Raw genomic sequence first — 25,325 nt, 5'->3', positions numbered from 1 at the left:
AGATACCTTCATCCCATGGAGTACATAAAGGATACTGGTCTATGTTTGGAAACACCCACACCAAGTCACGAAACAAGCTAACATGAAAGAAAATAAGCAGTTTGGTTTCAAATCTGAGTGTATTTTCAGTTCTCTGAAAATTCAGAAGCAGAAGGTATTTATCTTTCAGAAATTTATTCTAATTAGAAAAAAAAACTTGAAATAGTTTGAAGGATATGTTATTCATAGGTTGGGGAAACAAAACATTCATGGGGGAGATGAAATCCCTCTCCATCCCACTAGTCCCTGCTTCTTCACCTCCTCCTTTGTCCACCAGCCCTACCAGTCATGCACTTTCCTTCTCCCTCATCTTTGCCAATCCCTAGCTTAAAAAACACTTTTTGCATGGTCCCCCCAGCCGCTTTACCTCCCATCCCCCATTCCCTTTGCATTGTTCCTCATGACCTCTCCCATCCCCCTAACAGCTTCCACCCTCACTTACTGCACAAATCTGGAAGCAATTTGGGTTGCATCTTGCTACAGTACCTGAGTATCCTTTTTCTCTCCTCATAATGTCTGTGCTTGTATAGACATCAATTTTTACTTTTTGGTAAAAGTAAACCTACCCTCGATCAGTTTTTAGATTTTCCTGAAAACCTTGGGATTCTCAGGTTTCTAAAAACACTTAACCTACCCCTTGGGTGGTTTAATTTTGTGGATTTTTGGTTTGTACAGTAGAGCGATGTTGAGAAATAGAAACATGCTTTTTAAAACAGTATGTGGCTAATTCTGTATACAGTTGTTATCTGTAATTATGGTACATTACTAAAAGTTCATTGTTTAAAAAATTAACTCAGTATCAAGATTTACAGGTAGTCCATTTGATCTTTTAGGTTTGGAGGCAAACTAGTTTTTCCAAGGCAAACTAGTTTTTCCAGAGAGAATATCTCTGACTAGGGGTGTGCGATCTGGATCTGGAAACTGGCAAAAAGCTGGATTTATGCTGATCCAGCATAATCCGGCTATATTGATTTCTCAGAAGGAACCCTGGATCTGTTCTGGATAGCTGGACTTTGATGGGCTAGATTATCGTACTGTAGACAGCTGCTGGATGCAGCCACAGCAGATCAGAGCAAGTGGATGAAGCCAAATTCCATACCACTGCAGGAGAGCAGCACAAGGCTAGCGAGGCAGGGGAAGAGGCAGCAGGCAGAGTGGAATCCCATCCCATTCTGCATCTCCCCAAGCTCCAAAAAAGCCCTTTAAGCCACTGATGCTAGTTGCCTTTTAAACTCTGTGGTTTCACAAGCCCAGCCTCCACCTCCTCCACCCCGCTTAAGCAAAGGGATCCTCAGGTTTGACATTAGGATTTTCTGATTTTACATTGGTTCCTTTGTTGGAGTTTGGTTCTGTTGAGCTTTGTTGGTTAAGCCTGCAAGGATGTTAAAGTCAAACCAGAGAATCCCAAGCAAGGGGGGAGAGGACAAGCTGCAGTGTTTAAAAAGCCTGTAAATGTTTCCTCAATAGGAAACTATAGAGAGTGGCTGGAGGCAGCTTGTTCACGGATCCACAGAACTGGACTCCAGGGTTCAATTCCCCTGAAATTTGGAGGGGGGAGGGGGTTAATAGACAGTCAGGAGTAAGTTCCTTGCAAATGTGGTGAAGTTTGCTTTAAAAATGTCCCCAGCCCCATAGGGAATAATGGCCAGTTAAATCTGGGAGTACCTAACTCCGATCAGAAAATCTCACCTGGATTTCAAGGATACCGATTTTTTTTTTTTCATTCCAAAAATCTGGACCATGCGGGGAGGTTTTTAGAGCACATCCCTACCTCCCACTACATGCTATTTTTTCTTCAGTGATCAAAAATACTCCCCCCTCCCCCTCCCCACACAAGCTACTGCTTGTAGCTTTACTGGGAAAGTCTATATAACTCAGCATAAAAACAGTAGGAAAAAAAATGGTCAGAGACTTTCTCCCTCCCTGTTGTTCTCACTATTGAAAGAACTGCTCCAGTGCTTGCATTTGGAAAGAGATCAACAGTTTTTTAAATGATCACAGTAGAAAATGTAACATGCAGTTTGAGCCATACAAACAGTCTGAAAGAGAGATTGTTTCCTATGGCTTGTACTTAATCCTTCTACTGCCTTGGATAAGCAGGTGTTCTAGTTTTTGTATTCTTTCTAGATAATGCTAGGTATATGGATAGGAAATGGTTTCCAAGTCCATAAACTAAGAATTTCCCCTTGTTCACTGTAATGTTGATGGTTTCAATTTTCCTTATTTTTTTTACTGTCTTAAACAGGATAGGGGTGGTGATGAATACTTTCTCTTATGTCTTTTCCTGACCAGAAATGGCTGCCCTGAGGGGCTCGATGTCTCACTGTGGAAAACATGCAAGATGCAATACATTCTCCAACTAGGCAAGCCGTAGTTCTGGAAACCATTTGAGGTCAAGGAAAGAATGTTAGGAAAAAGTGTAAAACCACTTATTTCCTGGGCTTACTCTGAATTAAGGTTCCCTCCAATTACTATTTAGTATCTGAAAATGTACTGGAATTTTGATCATAGCCCTAACACACCATAGTTCTACCACCTTACTACTCATTTCCGAATGACCCCAACACAATTGCATAGTACTCTTGCAGTAAGTAGGATTTTTGCTTCATGCCTGAACAGCAGCACTTATGACCATCCTTTTATTCTACTGCTGTATTATAGAGTTCTATAGTAGATGGATTCAATGCAGCAAATAATAGGATCACTCTCTTTACTTATTGCCGGAAAACTTCTGTAGAGAACAAAAGGAAGTATGTCTCTGCATTTGTTATATAACTAGCTATCCTATTACATGTGCAGCTTTGTTGCCAAATTACAAAAGCTAATTTATTTAATCTATGTTCCCAATGAATGTTCCCAGTTAAACTAGATGCCCAATATGAACTTCATATCCATGAAAAACATCAAGCTGTGAATTGAACTTATTTGTTGATAAAACAACGCTTTCCACAAACTACTATATCCATCACCGCTGTCTTTATTTTTTAGCCCTTTTTTACATTTTAGCCTCAGTAAGCCCCCAAAATATTGAAAGTTTAAGAAAGTAACTGCTCTTCACTCTCATTAGTGAACTCTCTAATTTAAGTGCCTCTTGGCTTTCTCTTATATAATGTTGCTGTGCATTGATCTTCCAGTTAAAGGCATGAAATGAGTAGCTGAGATTAGCCTCTAAAAGACAGTATGAAGCGAAAAATTCTTTCACAATAGGATTTTGTCTGCTGCTGCACCTTTCATTTGTCCTTCTCATGTTGTTATGGTTTCATTACCTTTAGTGGACTTTGCAGTGCTATTTAAACTATAATTCATTAGTCTGGAAAGGTTTCAGGTAACAGAACAAACTGCAGCTGAGTTTGCAATGTTTTATACAACACAAACTCTCAAGGGAGACCTGGGAGGCGTTTGAACAGGGTTATGAAATAGCAATGAAACCAAAGCTCATGCTTTCTTGGTTTCAAAACATGAAAGCAGTTTTTATGCTCAACTCTAATCTGGCTTGGATTGTGGTCAGAGATGGAATGCTCCTCCCACCTACACACCTGGTGGCTATGAATGCTGCAAAAGGAGGCATCCCTGCTTCCCTGTCACTTGCTGGGGCATATAATTTCTACAGTCTTTGATGGCGACAGATAGCACATGCCTCTTGGAACACCTCATTTTCCAGATACTTGGGATACTACCATAGTAGCACCCCAGCAGGTACAAAGGAGGGAGAGAGCAAGGCTAGGCAAGGGAAGCTGGAAGGGAGAAGTAGGGCTGGAAGGCTCATGGATGGCCTGTGGAAGGCTGAACTCCAGATTGTCAACGTCCTCCTACAGCAACACTGCCACACTTTTTTTCTTATTAAAGGTTGACTATGGAAAGGAATGTTTGGAATGAATGCAGTGAGGATGCCTCTAAAGCAACCCCACAGCTCTAAGCCCTTAAGTAAGTCTTGACTCTCAGCCCTCCTCAGATTTTCTTGCATAATTTCTTATTTTTTAGTTAACAAAATTTGTATCTGACTTTCTGCCCTCATAAGGGACATCAGGGCAGCTAACAAATTAAAATATACATACTAAGGTCACATTATATAACCATTAAAATTGACAGAAACACATCATTAAAACAGTTATAACCAGAAGTTTTAAATATTCAAAGACATAAAAACAACAATTAAAGCATTTAATGCAATTTAAAAATAATGGAGTGTACGCAGGCTAATAAAATGAAGCTTAATCATGGTAAGATGAAAATGCTACTAGTGAGTGAGTGGTCGAAACCAGGAAGGTTTGGATGGGGTCGCACCGCCCTTGAAGGAACAAGTTCATAGTCTTGGGGTGCTCTTGGACCCAGGTCTACTGCTAGAAAAAGCAGGTGGCAGCTGTAACCAGCTTCAATCAGGTTAGCTAGCTGTGGCCGTTCCTGGATAGAACAGATATGGCCACTGTGGTGAATGCCCTGGTTACATTTAGACTAGATTACTACAATGTGCTCTACATGGGACCGCCCATGAAAAGTGTTCAGAACCTTCAATTTTGCAGAATGCTGCAGCCAGGATGTTGACTGGAATTGGGTCGTAGGGGCAATATCACTCCAGTGGCCCATCGGCACCGGCTCCCAATCTGTTTCTGGGCACAGTTCAAGGTGCTAGTGTTAACCTTTAACGCCCTATATGGCTTGAGTCCAGCATACCAGAACATTGTCTACTCCCTTATGAACCTACCAAACTGCTACAGTCGTCTCCTGAAGCCTACTTTGGGTGCCCCCACCTTCTGAGATTAGGCTGGTAGCAACCTATAAGAGGGCCTTCTTGGTAGTGGCACCCTATGTAGAACTCTCTCCCCAGAGAGACTTGCCTGTCTCTTTTTCTTACCACTGGGTGAAGATGTTTTATTTTGTCTGGCATTCCCTCAGTGATCCCTCCTTCCTGTCCTGTTTTTAACTGTTGTTCTTATATGTGTGTATTTTATTGTATTGCATGTATATTTTAACATGGTTTTAATTGTTTGAATGATGTGTTTTTGTTTTAATGGTTTCTCATATTTATCATGCATGTTTTTAATCTGTTAGCTAGCTTGGTGACCCTGATGAAGGCAGAAAGGCAAAGTATAAATTATGTAAATAAATAAATCATCATCTGCAGCAAAACTGTTTATTTCCAAACAAACCATGGTATTTAGAAGCCTTGTATGATATTTGAAACACTTGTTTCAGATACCATACGTCCATCTTCATAAAAGGCATGCAACTGGTGGCCCATAGGCCAAACACCCTCTGCTAACTTTATCTCATCTCCCTCTGCATAATCTCAAATTAGTTTATAGGTTCCAAAGAAGAAAAATGTGATGCAGGACACGTTTTGCATGTATCTTTCTGATCACACCTTGAATTTTTTCAGGCCGCTCAGAAGACATGAGAGAGATTAGTGGCCAGTCTTGGCAGTACATCACTTTGGAGAGGGAGGCTTGGCCTACTGTTCTCCACCTGCATTTGAAGAGGTCTGAACATTGATGAATTCTGAAGCCAACAGAACTTTTTTACAACATGATATTCCTGGCAAATCTCTTTCAACAAAACATATATATCCTCCAAGAACAACTTCACATTTTGGGTGTCAAATGCATTTTCACATGACTTTCAATGAATGCTCCTACAAAGGAGAAACATGCCTGGAAACATACGCTAGATGCACAATATGAAGCTAGGCTTAGCCAGAACACCAAAAAGCCAAAACATGCAATGAACAACAGTCTATGTCACCCAGTCTGGGAAACAACATAACAAAGCCAGAATAAAATGTTTTAGATGCAAGTTTTATATGCATTGCAACTGTAATGTGGAGCCTGGTGATGCAAAATTGTTTTTTTCAATGACTGGACGTAAGTCCTACTGAGATCAATGGAAAAGCAGTACACAATATAAAGCTTCAGTCACCCAATGGATGTTTAGCTGTTCAACTTTTGCGGAATTGTATCTCAGACACTTTAAAGATCTGCGTTATGAACAGAAGACATTGCATAATCCAAGCTGCCTACTACAGTTACTGCAAGATGATATTTTATGGCCAAAGGAATAGAACTACTGTCGTATTAGTATCAACTAATCATAACTTATGAAGTCTGTTGATGCTATAATGTATGTAGATATCGCTTATGGAGCTGGATTAAAAGTGTCTGGAGAGCATGCAGCTTCAACAGTGCAGCCCTAAGTGGGTCATGGGGGGGGTAGAGATAAGCTTTATAATAAGAAGTAAAGCTTTGTTGCATCCCCTCCTCATCATAAGATGTTGGGTAGTGTGTGCACCAGTGCATGAAAGAAGTAGCACACAGTCTGAAAGTCAAAAGAAGTTCATTGTTACTTGCTCTGTGGTAGCAAACCCAGTTGAAGGCCCAAAGCAAAGACTCAAGGCAGTGTTGCTAGAAGTGAAACTGACAAAACCCTTTTTCAGATTTTACCATTAACTGGGGTTTGCTTCAGAGCCAAAACATCCTTGGCAAGCTTAACAGGGTTACAGTCACAAAATCTAATAAATGAAATGAAAATGGTGTAGGCTCTGGAGAAGTGATGTTACAGCTTATCACAGATACCATAGGCAGCATCTATTAAATGATTGTGACTAGTGCACAACAAAGCTCACTGAACAAAACTCCAGACCACTATAGCCCTAATAGCAAAGGGAAGACATAAATCTCTCCAGCAACAAACTCATTTTATAACCTCTTGGATTTCCACGCCAAAAATTATTTGCCTATTCAACAGGGCGTAAAGTATTCTAAGGATTTTATGTCAAGTATCTTATATTCTGAAATGAATTTTAGTCTAAATTTAACATTAACCATGAACAATGCATATTTCCTACCTGTAATGTACATGGGTAATTGTTGGTCGCCTGTAGCCCAGGATCCAGGTCTGAATGTCTAGAGGTTCAGCTTTGGGATATGCAATGGTTGTATCTATCACCCACTGAAGACCTTTCAATTTGATTTCTAATAAAGGGGATTACAGAAGTGGGGGAAGAAACAGAGAAATTAAGATTTTCAAATCACATATAGCATGTTTCTGCTTCAATGCTACAGTTCCTTAATTCTAACTCATGGATTTATATTGTATTTATGAACTCTCTTTCTGCCAATACAATTTAATATGTACATCATTGAGATGCAGAAATATCACAATAATGCAAAATATCAAAGCATACAACTTGACATTCACAATTCTTTCTCAAACTGGAATATGAACAGAATATGCTCCTTAAACTTCAAATTTCCATCTACATAAATAATTAATCTTGATCAGAGTTTCACACATGGGGAAAAATTCAATGCAATTCTAGTTAACAGAATGTTGCCCTGCTCACCCTTAAAATCAATATTTTAAAAAATGAGTACCCCTCATATAACTTTAGCAAGCATAATCAAAGGAAAATTAGGTGCTGCTTATGTAAAAAGAGTTGTCAGGGTTGTCAGATCCCCTGGTGGCCAAACCAGGGAAATTGGGGGCAGTGAGTTCTTACCCTGCACACTCTCATGTTGCTGGGAAAATGACCTCATTTCCAGTGTGACCCATCACTTCCACATCATGCCAGAAATGACGCCATTTCCCAATGCGACTACTGGGGATGCATTTGGCACAGCACCTCAGGTCTGCTTATGGCCTTTCCAGGGACCTTGTCCCCCTGCTGCCCAGGTGAGTGGTGGGAGGGCAGAGGCTGGGGGCAGGGGATTTCAAGCTAAGGTGGGGCATCTGGCAAGACTGACATGTCAAATATAAATAGTGCCTCCACATAGCTTTAGATAAACGTTTGATCCAAATGCTTAAGTTATATGTGGGGGGGGGGCATTGTTTATATCTGATACATTTCCTTGGCCATGTGTATTAGCAGAATTGTTCTGTTATACAACTTTAGAAGGCTTTAATAATTGAGTATATAACTGTGTGTTATAATTTTGAAAAAAAAAAGGTTGAAGAGACACCATTAACTATCTTGCACCCTAAGTAAGCTAGATGCTAGTCAAGGCAAATACTTAACTCAATCCTTTAATGTTTAACCAAGTGCTATGTTCTGTATAACAGTATTTTCTCCCTGGGCAGAGAGGCCAACATAATATTTCTATAATATGATATACTGCTGAACCCTTCAAGTACCCTATTTACCTGAAAGGAAGACAGTTTTCCTCCTACATATGCTATCAAGAAAAAGATGGGGGCATCTTAAATTTGCATACTAGTTATTACATACAGTAACAAAAACCTTGTGTATAACTTTTTAACAGGGTGGTCTTATATTCAGGGTTGTCTCCCTTTTGTGTAAATATGGTGCTTTATGATCTCTCAAGTAATATCAAAGAGACAAAGATCCCTGTGACTATTACAATACTTTAGGAAAAAATGTATTAACTTGCGATACATTTAAACTTAATATTTCTTTATTACCCCTAAAGAAATGCTGAATTAAATGATAACTGAAACTGTTTTTTCCTCCATAAAGTATACAGAACCAAACCATGTTTTCACAAGTACGCTTTCCATGAGAGCAACTGCAAAGAACATGTTGCCAAGGGCTCAAATGGGGGTAACATAAGCTGTGATAACACAAGCGATAGGGACCACTGGGGGATGAGCTGTACAACAGGGGGGGTTATAGGTTCAACATTCCTTTAAGGAAGTTTTGGGAGATTTGGTAAGAAAACACCGTCTTTCCTTCCAAGAACTCATGAGAGGCTGCAATAGCAGCTAAGTCCACTTTTACAGATGAAGTGGCCAAACCTTGCGCCTTCAGATAACACAGGTAGTCTAAAATATCATATAAAGGGCAGCTGCTAGGTGATAGCCCTTTTTCCTGGGCCCAGCAAGAGAATCTCTTCCATTTGGATGCATAAGAACATGTCATAGTTGGCCTTCTGGCATTCAAAAGTACTCGCTGTACCTCTTTTTTTTTTTTAATTTATTTTCTAATTACTAACATCAAAACTACAAACAGAAAAAGGAAAAAGGAAACAAGGGGAGAGGGAAAAAACAACATAAGAACACAAACTACAACTACAAGTATTGAATTCCCTTCATAATACAATTATTTAAAGTTAAACTTTCTAATATGCTATTAGATTGGTAGATCTTATAAGATACAAACTACAGTCAGGATCAGGTCTTCTTCCCCCCCCCCCCCCGCGTCTCGGTCTCAGTTCTCTTTGAACAGCTACAATAGCTGCGCTCACTCCCCCCTCCCCACTCCCCCCTTCAGATTCTGGATCTTCTTCTTGCTCGAACTCTTGATGATTAAGCACAAAATCCTTCAGCTGTACTTCTGATATTATCTTGTAGGCTTGGTCTTTATATCTAAACCAGATGCCTTCCGGAAATAACCATTTGTATTTTATATCACGCTTTCTCAGAAGAGCTGCGAACCTTTTGTATTTGAACCTTCTTTTCCGAGCTAAAAATGGAACGTCCTTCAATATCTTAACCTTGTTGCCAAGAAAGTCCAAGTCCATGTTGTCGAATTGTATAAAATGGTGTCCCGAGTCTTCTTAGATGAAAAATCAATAATAATCTTGCGAGGCAGCTGACGCTTCATTGCATATTTTGAAGATGTCCGACGGACTTCCAGAATATCGCTTTTTAACTCTTCTTTAGTTGCCTTTGCGAATGACGCCAAAAGTTCCGACACCAAATCCTTTAAATTTTCACTTTCCTCCTCCTTCACATTCTGTAAACGCAATACCATCTGAGCACGATCCACTTGTAGTCCTATCAATTGATTCTCCAAAAGCTTTACTTCTTTGTAGCTCTCATGAGTGTTGCATTTTCACGAGCAGATTCCTCTGCCTCGAGCGCTACATCTTTAATGGTTTTCACTTCATTTTCAACTGAGCCAACCCTTTGTCCGATTTCATTTGGCTTATCAACAAAGGGCTTCATAGCTTCAACGACCGACCGTTTAACCACCTCTTCAAGAGTCTCTCCCTTCCCCTGCAACACAGCCGAAACCGATTTGCCCACAGCAGGGCTCTGCTTTTTCATCGCCATCTGGGGGGGGGGGGAGTCCGCCAACTAAGTTCCAAAACTCAATGAAGGGGAAGATATCCGAGCCTTCTTAAGCTTCAACTCCCACCAATCCTTCGCATACACTTAGAGTAACAGAAGGGATCCGCTTACTTACAGGTTTTCACCTTAAATCTGCATGTTGCCGTTCTCCATGGCCCAGCAGCACGCGATGTGCTGCGCAAGTCTGCCGGCCTCCATAGAAGCAGACGGGCTATTTACCCCCTGGATCGACTTCAGGGGGCTCTTCCCGCAGCACTCCGGACCCTGACCCCCTACCTGGGAGTCCTGGGGGTTAACCCTCTCAGGTCAACCACCCGGTCAGGCTGCTCGGCTGCTTCCTCCTGGACCTGCGGAGAGGAGCGTCCGACATGGCCGGGAAAACGAAAACGAATCTACTCGCTGTACCTCTTGAGAGCCGCTCATTACTTGGGGTGAATGCACCATGCAGTGAGGTGTAACCTGTTGGGATTGTGTTGAAACAGATTCTCCCATGTGATATGTCTGGGGCTAACAGCAGTGTGATGTAAGTCTGTTTGGACCGCTCTGAGTGATTCTCCAATTATGTCCCAGTGTCATCTATAGCAGCAGCAAACAGAGTTGATCCTTCAAAGGTCATCTCCTCCACTGTTGCTCTCGTCTCCAGTGGCAAGGCCGTTGATCTTAACCAGGAATGATGCCTTATCAGGATCAAACTGGCAATTCCCTTGGCTGAGGTCTCCACAGCATGTCGGCCTGCATTCATCTGCTGTTTAGCTACCCAAGTGACCTCATTCTGTAGCAACATAAACATCATCTTCTTGTCTTTGGGCAGTGACATAGTCCAAGAGCTTCTCCCATAAATATAACTGGTAACCTCCCATGATGACCTGGTAATTACCGATTCTTAAGTTAAGCACCAAGACAGAGTACTGGCGCCTGCCATAGCCATTCAAATTCCTGCCCTCCTTGTCTGATGGTGCAGAGCGTGACCCAGGACATTGTTTTTGAAACTCCTCTGTGACCAAAGATGATGGTACAGGGTGTTTGAAGAGGGATGGCCAGGTGTTCTGCTTGATTTTATACATTGCCTCCACTCTTTTGGATGTAGGAGGCAACTCCGCTGGTTTCTCCCATGCTTTTAAGATGACTTTGTCCAGACCTTCCACAACTGGGAAACCCACTAACGCTGGAGCATCACTGTACAGCCTGCCCAGCAATTTTATGGAGGCTTTCAGGGCAGAGGAAGATATATCAAGGTCCAGAGCCTGGGCCATCCTGGACATCTGCTCCACGTATAGTCGGAGATCCTCATAAAGGGAACCCAAGGATGGGCTGATGTTTTCATCAGATGGTTCTGATGTCTTGAATCTGAGGTTACCAGGTGCCACAGGCGGATCCTTGTCCTCTTCCTCGGAATCATACTGCTATTGAAGTTGCATGGGTGATGATAGGGGGAGCCAAGCCTTCTCCAACAAAGTTGACGGTTTCGGTTCCAGGGCATCAAAGACTAGTGGGACACCCGGCCAATAGCAGTGATATGGTGGTGGAATACTGCATGCCATGTGGTGCTGAGAAGAGCATCTTGGTTCCAACGAGTGATGTATCTCAGATCTGTGCTTGCTACGTAGGCTCGGAGTCGGGGAGCAAACTCTCAATGTCAAATATCGAGCCCGAGTTGAAGTTTCCCTCACTGGGGTTGGATCCCTAAACAGAACTACTTCAAACCCATGTTCTGCTGTCCAGACAGCCAGGGTTTCCACATCAAAGGCTGATTCCTGCTCCTGAAGTTCGCCCTCCAATAGCAACCGATCAGAAGAATTGAGGTGGGGTGACAGTCCTTGGAATCACAAATATTTCTCACAGGACATTTGGAGGTCTGAAGGAATGTTTGACTTTCTGTATATAATACTGGCAGGCTCTGCGTCTGAAATGCGGTTTCTGACATTTTAAGACTTTGGGATGCAAGGACTATTTTCTCCTCTGTCTTATGGCTATGCATAGTCTTGGGAGTCTAGGGGTTTGGGAATGACCCTACACCTTGAAATCTCTCAGATGTGGTGTCAACCTTCCCCTTCCAAGTCCTCCCCTCCCAGTCTAATAATTTGATAGGGGTGGGTAGATAGGAAATCTCTTACCTCTCTTATTCTACAGAAAGTTCCTCACCTGTGTAACTGATTGTGTATCTAGCTCTTCCAAGGAGCTGAGGATGCTCTTTTATGCTCAAACCACCTTGAAGATTCGTCATACTGAGCTTGGTCAGAGAGCTTTCATGGCTGAGTGGGGATTTGAATTTCTCTCCCAAGGCCAAGTCTAACACACTATCCAGTAATACCACAGTGACTCCCAATATTACATCAATTTTGCAGGCATATATTCCACAGTAAATACTGAATATCTTTGTTTAACAGCTGTGAAAGAATCCTGGTTGAGATACATGAAAAAAAAAACCTAGTTTATAAATACTTCAGAGTGCGCATCTAAAAATATTTTACTATCTTCAGTGCTGCTCCTCTTGAGAATACTCTTAGTTTTTGCTTTTCCTTAGCCCATGGAGGCCTTTATGGAAACCCTCCAGACTGCAAGATACATATATTTATTACTCTTTGCTGACTTCCCCCCCTCTGGGGCTCTTGTAGTCAAAGGCTGCCAAGTGCAAAAGCTTAGCCTAACAGCTATGAATGTACTTTTTAGTAGGACTGCTTTCATCCAGTGCCAATATAAATTCTCACATCTCTGAGAGCAATCAAAGAAAAAAAAGAAAGGCTTTTTTAAGCCATTCAAGTGTAAGGTTTCAAGCTACACAACATCTATCCAGGAATCAAGTTGTAAAGAGGAAAAAAGTACATTCCCCTTTGGAGGTTAAACAACTAGAAATTAGGGCCAAACCACACAATACATTTGGCCACAAGTTGACTGAGGGAGTAGGGGCTCCACTCTTCCCCCTACACCACTTGTCCAAGCTGAAATGATTCCAGCAGGCATCATTACCCCATTGAGTGATACTGAATACTGGGCCTGATACTGGACTAGAATGCACTGGAGACCCTTCTCCAGAGCCATGGTCCCAATACAATTTTGGCTTCTTGGCTGTTAGGTAAGTTCCCTGCAGCTGTCATAAGACTACAGGAAAGCAAGTCAGGCCAGAGAAATCCTGATCTGACTTGTGGCCAAATGTAATGTAGTTAGGCCCTATTGCATACCTGTATCACTAGGGACTCAAGGAGCACATACAGAGTGGAAAAAGCAAACAGAGCGTTAGTTTAAAAACAACATAAATATTTTGTCCCTTGAGGCTAAGTTAATGCCTTACAGGGTAGCCTATACATTGGCTCAGTTTATACATAATAGTATTTTGAATGGGCTTTGGGCTCATGTACTCCCACCTTCTCCATACACTCCAATTCCCTCTCTCACTTTCTGGCTGGGCAAACCATAGTTTATTGTGATGTGACTCAAGTAAACTACGGTTTGCTAAAAATGTAGTTTGATTTGAAACCAGAATTAGAAACACCTTGTAAACTGGGGGGGGGGGGGGGAGAAGTCCAAAGCCCATTCACAATAGCCATTACAATTTGGCTGTCACCTAATAACCAAACCGTAATTAATTGTTTGCCTTGAATTCCTATACAAGCATGCAGACAGTGGATGCCACATTGACAAAACAACAGAGCTAGTGCCATCATGCCCTGTTTCTAGGCTTCCTGAAGGCAGATGTAGTGATTAAAGTGTTGGACTATGATCTGGGAGACCCAGTTGAATTACCTGATTTCACCTGAACTTTCCCATCTCAAATAAATAAACTATTTAGATAATTTTGAATTTTAAAAACACCTCTGGTGCCATTTCTGCTGTTTAAGAACGAGGGAACGTCATAGCTGCTTTGGGTATAAAAAAAGTAAATGAAAAAAAATCTGGCTGGTAACTGTTAGAAACAAGATGCTGTTCTTAAATACTTCTTTCCTAACGGATTTCCATCATGATGGGAGTCAGAAATTTGTAATAACAGTTGGCCAAAATAATAAGCATGGACTCACTTTGCTCTTTGTTTCTGTTTTGTGGGACTAGTTAGTAGCAGTAACCGAGAACACTTAAAAGCCTTTTGAACAGCTCTTTAAAGAAGTAGGTGCAACCTAACAGACAATACTGCCCTAAAAACAAATTATATCTTCACATTCTCAAAATAATTGAGAGTAAGCTTTTCACCCATACAGTTAAAGAAGGAATTCACTGATTAAGCACCAACCACCACACTCTAAAATGAGTCCATTTATCTTCCCATACATACCAAGAGACAAACCTTGAGATTGAAGATGCAATGGAAGTATTTTATCAGAACATTTGCAGGCAATGAATAATCATCAGATAAATGCAAACCAAGTCTCTAGCTTTTCCAATATTTATCTATCATTAAAAACCAGAACAGTCAACATTAAAGCCATATTTGTAGATCTTGAAAAGAAATCTCAGTATAAATAAACCTACAGATGACTACTTACTTTAATCCAGAAGACACTGTTGTAGCTCCTGGTTACTGCCTAGAGTCCAAAGTGAGTAATGCAGATGTTTTTTACTAGAGATGTTAGTAATGGCATCAACATGGGTGGGACTTTTAAATGTTAAATTTCCATACACACTGTGTGCAAGCACACTTGGTCTGTGATAGTTACAGAATGACAATACCAAACCAGAGCAAAGCAAGGGGAAGCCTAGAGTGGATGAGCATGGATGCTCCAAAACCAATATTCCAATTTTGGAGCTGGGACAGAGCAAAACAGCCATATAAAAGCAACCTAGATATAGCAACCCTGGTCTTTCATTCTCTATACAGCATATTTCATCTTCATAATACTCTATACTGTATCACTTCTGTTCATCTCTTACATAGGGTTGCCAGGTTCCCTTACCCTCCTAGTGGGAGGGGAGGAGCCAGTACTCACTTTTCTCGATCTGTTTGAACATGCATGCTCCCAGAGGGGCACGATGATAACAATAGGAAGAAGTGATATCATCGTGCAGGCCTGGGAGCACTCCCATGCTTTGCAGCAAGCCAATTTGGCCCTCAACAGCCCGCTGCAAAGTGCAGGAGTGCTCCAGGGACAGCTCAATGTCACTCTGGGTAGTGACACTGTTAAGCTGCCCTGGGGCTGGGAGGCCTGTTCCCCCACCTTTCCCCTCCGCTGACCAGGTAAGTAGTGGCAGGGGGGGCAAAGGGTGAGAGCCCTTTGAAGGGGCAGTGCTTACACCAGCTCCGAGAGTTAGGAGCCTGGGGGTGATCCTGGATGCCTCCTTAAAAATGGAGGCCCAAGTCGCAGTGGTTGCCAGGTCCTCTATTTTCCATCTCCGACAGACCAGACAGCTCGCTCCCTATCTTTCAGCCCGCGATTTAACTACAGTGGTCCAGGCAATGGTCACCTCTAGGCTAGACTACTGTAACATGCTTTACGCAGGGTTTCCGTTGAACCTGGTTGGGTGATGTTTGTATTTGTTATCCGCCCTGAGCCTGCGAAAGCGGGGAGGGCGGAATATAAATATAATAAATTAAATTAAATTAACCTGATCCAGCGGTTACAGCTGGTCCAAAATGCAGCGGCGTGTGTCATCACTGGAGTGCCTCCTAATGCACACATAACACCAGTATTGCGCCAGCTGCACTGGTTGCCAGTGGAGTACCGAATCACATTCAAGGTTTTGGTACTAACCTATAAAGCCCTATGCAGACTGAGACCAACGTATCTATGGGACTACCTTTCCCTATATGAGCCCCGGAGGACGCTTCAATCCAGCAACAAACAGCTGTTAACGATCCCTGGCCCCAGGGAGGCCCACCTAGCGTCGACCAGAGCCAGGGCCTTTTCAGTCCTGACCCCAACCTGGTGGAATGCTCTGTCTAAAAAGATCAGGGCCTGGCCGGATTTGTTATCTTTCTGCCAGGCCTGCAAGACAGGCATATGGCTGACGCTGGCTAAGGCCTCACCGACGGCCGAATAGAGGAAAATGTGCCCTCCCTGCCAGATGTATCTACCACCCAGCCTTTCTGTTAAACATCTGTGGAGATGACTGGGTAGTGGATTTTCTTGAAGTGCTGCTATACTGTTTAAAATATTTATGTGGTTTTGTCTGTATTTTAATGTATATATATTTTAATGTATTATATTGTATGTAATCCACCCTGAGCCTGCTATTGCAGGGAGGGCGGAATATAAATTGAATAAAATAAAATACTTTGAGAAAGACTATGAAATGGGGGGAAATGCACTGGACTACTCATAAACTAGTCACATCTGACTTTTCCTCTTCAAAGAAAAAGCACAGATCACCATGAGATTCTGAAGCAATACTGGAATTTTTGGATGGACTTTTAATATATTTATGAATGAACTGTATGAGCAATATCACTTTAAAAACTGTATTGTTATGCTGCTATAGACCCTTTGTTTGTTACAGTGTGTGGGCTAGTGCTATATTTATTTACTGAAATATATGTATGCAATTAGGTGGCATTAGGATTTTATTGTTACACATTACTCTTTCCATGGTAGTTATTTGATAGCACTACTGGAGGCTGATTTGCTAAAATGATTAACTTTGTGGAAATGTGTGATCTCTGATATTTGTAATGTAGTAATATATGCATATACAAATAAGAATGAATTCTACATCACGTATATTTAAAAACTTTATTCAATAATAGCTTCTACATCTTATTTATTTTGGTTGCTTAGTTTTTGCAATTGAGATTTTCTATTAGCATTCAGTCGTGATACTCTATTTTTTGCACCACTCACCTGGCTGGCAGGGGGAAAAGGTGAGGGAGCAGGCTTCTCAGGTGCACTCCTGGCAACATCACTCCTGGAACTAACATCATCGTGTAGGCCCCAGGTGCACTTCTGCACTTTGCACTGGGCCAATCAGGGCTCCAAATTGGCCAGGTGTGAAACACAGGAGCATTCTAGGGGGCCTGCCAATGATGTCACTCAGAGGAGTGACATTGCTGTGCTGGGAGGTAAAAAAAGGTGTGCCAGGTACCCCCTCCAACTGGGAGAGTAAGGAGACCTGGGAACCTAACATCTGGTTTAGGACCAGCATACTTGAAGGAATACCCACTCCCTTACTCGGTGAGTACTACAAAAGAGCTGACGTGTGCTTGTACTACCACATATGTGCTCCAATCTCCCCGGACCAGTATTCCACATGAAAGCACCAGTCGGGGGGGGGGGCACGGCCCTCCCTCCACCTCTTCCTTTTCTTTGGTAGACTCTGGCTTAACGACCCCAGATTAAATGGGGGAATGGGAGATAGTCACCTGTCCAGACCCCCCACTTTTACTGGTGAAGAGAAGAACCCCATGGGGCTGGGGAGCTTCCCCCTGCGGGCATGTATGTGCAGTGCGTGGACTGGCCTGCCCACCATCCTGTGGGAAATTGCTCTTTGTCTGCATCTAGCTGTACCCTGCCGCATTTACATTTTTTCATATTAATATTTTCATTTTAATTTGGAATAAGTTTTAAACTTTTAAGAATTATGCATAAAAAACAGCATTACATCTAAACTCTGAGATAATAAAAGTGTAGCAAAAGTATTCAAAAAAGTCTTCCAGAATTAATAAATAAGCAAATAAAAATAATTTATAGACAAGTATAGAGAAAACTCAAACCTGCCCTCTTTAAAATGAACATGGTACAGCTTTACATATACAAATGGAAGGACAAAGCTTTCCGCAGGGAAAAAAACACAGGAGCTGATTTTAATATCTTCTATACTTAAATCAAATAATATTCACTAATAGCAGAGGCACATCAAGAGAACATGCAGTATAAAATTTCTGTTTTCATGAAAAGATCCAGTTGTACAATGAAGCTTGCATAATATATCATTATGTTCACCTACAACTTTTTTAAAAATTTTTTTAAACATTATTTAAAGAAATGAAAGACAAAAACAGAGTAAAGTAAGTGATTAATATAAAAGTTATGCAAAATTTAGACAGTAAATTGAAAATTATACAATCTTATACCACCAATAAGAATCTAAACAGTGCAGATATAAAAATCTTAGGAATAAAACAAGCAGAACATTTAAGTTTCTTTAAACTAAAAAGGTAATTATTAAGTATTTAGCTTCCTTGAACCTAGCTACATGACATTTCTCCTTATCTCTTCTTCCCTCTCTCCCTCTAAGCTACTATATCAATTAGTTTAACCTAAATAATCAAAGAAATCCTTCCATTTTTTCCAGAAGTCAGTTATCAACTTATTTTGTAAGTAGGTAGTCTGTTTGGCCATTGAAGCATATTCGTGAACCTTATCTCTCCACTCTGGGAGACTAGGACAAGCATCAGTTTTCCATTTTCTTGCTAATAATACTCTTGTTGCTGTCACCATATAACAGAAGAGATCTCCTTGTTCTTTTCTCAGATTTGTTGGTAAAATATTTAAGAGCATACTTTTCGGATTTAATTCATATCTGAGTTTGAGGATCTTTTGCATCTCTTCATGTATTTTTATCCAATATTTTCGTGCTTCCTATATGGTAAAATGTTGCATCCATATTCTGACACTTCCAGCAATGTCCACTGTAACTGTTACTACTCCTTGCAGTATCTTTGGGAGTAATGTACCATTTAAAAAATATTTTATACCAGTTTTCTCTCAGTACCCGGCAGCCTGTAAATTTTATATCTTTAGTCCATAAATGTTCCCATAAATCCATTGGAATAGATTCCCCGAAATTTTGTATCCATTTTATCATACAAGTTTTGACTTGTTCTGTCTCTGTGTGGTGTTGCAGTAATATTTTGTAAATCTTCCCCAAGAGATGCGACAAGTCTCCAGATATTACTAGTTCATATTTTGTTTTTTTCTCTCAGCCTGCTGCCTTCTTTGATAATTTGATCCTTTAATCTTGATAGTATTTGGTGATAAGTCAGCCACGGAATATTTTTGCCATGGGCCTGTATTTCTTGCCAAGTTTTTATTTTCCTTCTTTATCAGTGATTCATAGCTTGGTTGATGAATTTTGTTCCTGTCTGCTACATCATAATGGGTGTTAATGGGTGACACCAATGAGGAAATTGGTGGGCTCAGTCTATTTCTGCATCGAAACTATATTTTAAGCAGACCATCTCTTACAATGTGAGTCCCATCTTGTTTGCGAATAGATTTCCATGATTTCTTAATCCATAAATAATTATGGATACCTTCCTTAGCATCTGGTTTCCAATTTAATCAGTCTGTTGCTAGGATTCATAATCCAATCTGTTATCCAAACCAGCACTGCTGCTTTTTTTTCCCTGTAAGTGATTTTTATTATTATTATTAATAGCTGGGAAAATATAGAGTAAGAGGGGTAGGGTTAGGAGAAAGAAATACATATTGGTTCATTCAAATACATTGCACTGTTCAATCAAAACTGTTTTCTCATTGTCCTTTTTATAGTCCATCGGTCGGCTCATTGTTACAGCTTTCCATTTATTTTTGCACTGTCCATAAAAGTCTTCAGCTTATCCAGGAATTAAGTTTCTTGAAAGCACTTTAAAATCCAATTGTAGAAGGGGTCCCAAATGTCATCATATGTCATATTATCTCTATCTTTCAGTAAACTAGATAGCTTATCCATTTCCGCTGTGTCGAGTATTCTTTCAATCAAATTTTCTTGTGTTGGGACATCTGTCATTTTCCAGAATTTCGCATATAAAATTCTAGCTGTAGTAATTATATCCAAAATCAAATGTTTTTGGTTTTTATTCACCTGGATCATAATACGGTTCAACAAAAAAAGTTCAGGATTCAGTGGTATAGAGATTTTGAGAATCTGCTAGATCATTCTATGAATCATTTTCCAAAATTCCCTCACTTTTTTACAAGTCCAACACATATGATAATAAGTACCCACCTTAGTTTCACACTTCCAACATTTATTTGACCCATTTGGAGACATTTTGGCTATTCTAATAGGCATCAAATGCCATCTATAAAACATTTTATAAATGTTTTCTTTTAAAGAAGCAGGTTTTGTCATCTTTAAATTTTCTTTCCACATTTGGGACCATTGCTCCAGATCAATTGTATGTCCCTCATTTTCTGCCCATTGTATCATCTTATCTTTAACTTCTTCCTCCTGTATTTTTACATTTAGAAGCTCACCTTATATTTTCTTTATCATTTTAACATTGGTACCACACATTATCATATCAATTTTCCCTTCTGTCTCATAGAAACCTATCGTCTTATCTTTTTTATATCTGGATTCCAATTGTGCCCAGCCCCACCAACCCAGTTCTATATCTAGCTCTGCTAATTCTTTAGTATTTTTTAATATAGCACCTGGTTTGAGCAAGACCTTGTAAGTGGGAACCTTCCCCTCTTTTTTCAAAGTAGGTTGAGTAAATGCTTCAATTGGGGATACCCATAATGGAATTTTCTCATTAAAAATATATCTTATTCTTTCCCAGACAGAGATTAATGCTTTCCTTACCCTGTGATTTTTGAAGTATTTATGTTGTTCCCATTTTTTATACCACAAAAAACCATGCCAACCCAGCATTAAGCCATGCCCTTGCAAATTTAAGAGTCTTTCATTTTCCAGGGTGATCCACTCTTTCAACCAAGTCAATGCACAGGCTTTATAGTATAGTAACCAGTCTGGTAAGGAGAGGCCAGCTTTTTCTTTTGTATCTTGTAAAGCTTTCAGCTTAATTTGTGGTTTTTTATTCTGCCAAATGAAGGATTGTACTATTTTATTCAGTTCTTTGAAGAATATTTGGGGGACCCCTATTGGTATAGATTGGAACAGAAATAGAACTCTTGGAAGGATATTCATCTTTACCGCTGCGATTCTTCCCAATAAAGATATCTGTAAATTCTTCCATCTTTCCAGGTCTTTTTTTATTGCTTTCAATAGGGCTATATAATTGTCATCACAGAGAGAGCTGGATCTGTTAGTCATCCAAATTCCTAAGTATTTTATCTTCTTATCAATTATGATTTGTGGTTTTGAGCTAATTCTTCCATCTGCTGCTTTTGGATGTTTTTTGTAATCAGCTTAGTCTTTTGCATATTTATTTTTAGGCCAGCCACAGCGCCATAGTCCTCAATTTCTTGTAAGAGTCTCTGTATTGATATTAAAGGATCTTCTAGAATGAATACTAGGTCATCTGCAAATGCTTGGACTTTATACTCCTGTTTCCTAATTTTGAGTCCTCTGATTTCATCTGTATTTCGAGCCTTTTCCAAAAGTATTTCCAATGTTAATATAAACAAAAGAGGGGATAATGGGCAGCCTTGTCTGGTTCCTTTAATTGTCCATTTACTAATATTCTGGTTTTCTGCTTGTCATAAACTTTTTGAATTATTTTAAGGAAATTCCCCCCACATTGGATCTCTCCAAGTTGCCTAGACATAAACTGCCAGTTAAGATTGTCGAAGGCTTTCTCTGCATCTAAGAACATTAGGGCTAGTTGTTTTTCTGGATGTGCCTTGTAATATTCCAGAATATTTAAAAAATTTCTTATGTTGTGGCTGGTCTGTCTCCCCATTAAAAAGCCAGTCAGTCAATCTTTATTACGGTCATAGACCACACAATAATAGCATACAACCCAGTCATGGTAAGTCATATTATTTACAAATCTATTCACTAAAATTTCAGGGTACAGAGTCTTAAATATTTAAAACCTTAAAACCTGAGTGCCTAAGACCAAATTATTAAATATTAAAATCCTTAACATTATAAAATATTTAAATATTTCCCCCTGTAAAATACTTCCTAATCCGTATGGCTTGCACAGCAAAATTTGCCACCTTTAATGTAATTTCATGGTCCTTATCGGCTAAAAGCTTATCTAGATAGAATCTGTCATTTCTACCTGGGAACCGATTACAAATTGGAGTTATGAAGATTGCCCTAATATTTTGATAAAGCTCACACTCGAAGAGTACATGTCCCCTAGTTTCTATCTTTCCAGCCCCACATATACATACTCTTTTCTCGAGTGGTTGTTTTGCATATCTGCCCTCCATGACCGCTGATGGTAACGTGTCCATTCTGAGGAGGGTAACTGCTCTTCTATAATCTGCTTTATCCAAGTTTTGTAAGTAAGGCATCATTATCACTTGGTTTAGGCTATCTATTCCCGGGAAGTACCCTTTGACTTGACTCAAGTCGTTCTGCCTTTCAATATCCAGGATTCTTTGTTTCACAAAGGGTTTGACCATGTCATGTTCCATATTCATCAGAAACTGTTTGGAAAGACCATAATAACCCAATTTGCGCTCTGTTTCTTTGATCCAAAGTGGTGCTTTAGAATCCCATGCTATTAAACCAGTTAAACCGGAGGGATTAGTTATTAGCTTAAACCAATAGACAATGGTAGCAATCCACAGGCGTGCTTTTACAGTGACCATACCGGATTCCAAACGAATATGTGCATTAGAGACACAAAAGGGAACCTGCAAAATGTGCCTTAAAAACTTGGATTGCACTTTTTCCAGTGACTGCCAATAAGACTGATGTGTTGTTATGCTCAAGGGCGCCGCATAAAGTAATTGGGCAAGAGACTTAGCCTTGAAAATCTTGACTGCTGCTGCAACATTCCGGCCCCCAGAAGACCAATAAAATTTCTCAATTGCTCGCGCACTTTTAGCTGCGCTTGTTGTAACATGGTCCACATGAGCTTTTCTAGAGCCAGAAGCCTGAAAGGCAGTTCCTAAATATTTAAAACAACGGACTTGCTCAATATCCACCGAGTCTATCTTCCACTGGTAAGTTCGCCACTTGCTTCCAAAAACTAGAACCTTTGATTTTTGATAATTAATTTTGATGGATCATCTGATCCATAATCTTTCTCATTCTCCCTGAGAGTATGGAAGCAAAGATTTTATAATTGACAATCAACAATGAGATTGGTCTGTAATTTTTAATTTCCTTCAAATCTGCTCCATCCTTTGGTATTAGTGAAATCGTAGCTTCTTTCCAGGTTTCTGGTAAGGGCTCTGTATCCCATATTTTTTTCCATCAAACACCTGTATGGTCCCGCTAAAATCTGTTCAAAGCATTGGTAATATTCAGCTGGAATGCCATCTGGTCCTGGTGATTTCCCCTTATTTTGCTTTTTAAATGCCTGTGATATTTCATTCATAATAATCAGATCATTTAATATTTTCCTCTGGTCTTCATCCAATATCTTAAATTTCATTTTCTTCAAATAGCGTTCTTGTTGCTCTGGTTGTACATTCTTCTTCGCATATAGTCTCTTATAGAAAGTTTCTACTACTTTCTTCAGTTCTTCCTGGAGTGTCTTCTCATCTCCTTTTTCGTCTCTCAGGGATGCTATATGTCTTTTAAGGTTCTCCCTTCTTAATTTATAGGCCAACCATCTTGTAGGTTTATTTGCATTTTCAAAGTAATTCAATTTTGCATACTTGATTTTTTTCTCCATCTCCTCCGTCAGCATCAAATTCAGTTTATGCTGGAGTATTTTTATCTTCAATTTTGCTTTACTGTTTTCAGGAACATCTTTTAAATTATCTTCTGCTTCTTTTAGATTCTTTTCCAATTTCTTATAATCTTTATTTCTCTCTTACTTCTTCATTGCCACATATCTAATTGTTAATCCTCTGAAGAAAGCCTTACTTGCATCCCACACTATCCCCAGACTAGTTTCATTATTTAGGTTTTGTTTAAAGAACCATTCCATTTCTTTGGAGACTAATTCTTTGAAATTATTGTCTTTTAGTAAGCCTGTGTTCAGTCTCCATCTAAATTGTCTTCTTTCCTCTTTTATCTGGAATATCAGGGGGTTGTGGTCTCCACTCAGTTGAGGTAAAATTTCTATTTCGTCCATCTCTGCCAGCAATGATGCTGATGCCCAGCACGTCAATTCGTGACCACGATTTATGTCTGTCAGAATAGAAAGTATAGTTGGTAGAGTTCAGATTTCTTGTTCTCCAAACATCTACCAGAGCCATTTCCTCTGCCAATTCAACAAAATTTTTGGGAAGGGTTTCCCCCCCTTTCCCCCCATTTTTTGAGTGTTTTCTATTCACCTTGTTGTCTACTACTGCATTAAAATCTCCTATAATGCAAATATCACTATAGTCCAAGTTGGAGATGCGCTCTGAAAGGCTTTGGCAGAATTTCTCTTGTTGTTCATTTGGGGCATATATATTCACAACTAAAATTTTCTTTTGGGCTTTTTGGAATTCTGTCATTAATATTCTTCCTTGATCACAAGCACATACTAGTTTTGGGTTCAATCTTTCCTGTATATATGTTACTAGTCCTCTTTACTTTATCTGCTGCAATAAACATGGATCCCAATTTCTTACAGTTAAACAATCTTCTTTCTTTATCTCTAATATGTGTTTCTTGGAGACATATTATCTTTGCCTTGAATTTCTTCAAATATGCAAATGTTTTTCTTCTTTTCTGGGGGGAGTTCAATCCATTAACATTCACTGAAAGTATTTCCAAAGGTTTGCTGGCCATTATTTTTTGTCTTTCTTACTAGTTTATTTTCTTCTTTCGTTTGCTTTCTGGTCTTCACTCCTCCTGTTGCACCATCTTCTTTTTCTGATTCCGCCAATCAGTCTGTGTCTCTTTCTTCCCCATTGTTTTCCTCCGAGTCCTGTCCCGGCAGTAGTTTTTTTTGGAGAAATGCTTGGGCCTTATGTATCGAGTTAATGTTGTATCTTCGGCCATTGAAGTTGAAGAACACTCCCTCTGGTATCAGCCATCTATATTGTATATCATTTTTGCGTAGTAGATCTGTCAGGGGTCTGTATTCTCGTCTTTTCACCTCCCATGGAGTGTCTCTTAGTACAATCACCTCTTCTTCTTGGTATTTCAATGGCTTTTCTCGTGTTATTTTAAGAACTTCATCTCTAATTCTGCGTCTCACAAATTTTACATGGATTTCCCTGGGCCTTTTATTTTTCTTCGCATATGCTGAGTTTACCCTATAGACTACATCTATCTCTGATTCCAATTCTTTTGGCTCAAACCAGCGCTGCTGCTTGATGATACAATTGGATATTCGGTACGGCGAGTCCTCCCCTATTTTTATTATCTTGTAATACTTTAAATCTTATCCTTGGCTTCTTCCCTTTCCATATAAAGTCATTTATAGCTTTCTGCCATCTGTTGCGAATCTTTTGTTCAATGTAAATTGGAATCATTTGAAAAAGGAAATTTAATTTAGGTAAAATATTCATTTTGATAGCCGCAATTCTTCCTAACCATGAAATATTTAATTTTTGCCATCTCTGCAAGTCTTCAGTAATTCCCATCCA

The 25,325-nt window shown here is 39.9% G+C and overlaps 1 protein-coding gene across 2 annotated transcripts in view; it reads right to left on the bottom strand.

Annotated features, from left to right (window-relative positions):
• Positions 1-25,325, bottom strand: part of LPGAT1 (lysophosphatidylglycerol acyltransferase 1) — a 120,136-nt gene that overhangs the window by 10,797 nt on the left and 84,014 nt on the right. For both annotated transcript variants that reach the window (XM_054982026.1, XM_054982032.1), the window contains exon 7: positions 6,878-7,004. In XM_054982026.1, coding sequence (XP_054838001.1) covers positions 6,878-7,004 — 127 coding nt within the window. The remainder of the gene's footprint in view (positions 1-6,877; positions 7,005-25,325) is intronic.

Source organism: Eublepharis macularius, chromosome 1, assembly GCF_028583425.1.
Source record: "Eublepharis macularius isolate TG4126 chromosome 1, MPM_Emac_v1.0, whole genome shotgun sequence".
Taxonomy (NCBI): domain Eukaryota; kingdom Metazoa; phylum Chordata; class Lepidosauria; order Squamata; family Eublepharidae; genus Eublepharis; species Eublepharis macularius.
The sequence above is the reverse complement of the archived record's forward strand: the minus strand, read 5'-3'. Positions and strand labels throughout refer to the sequence as shown.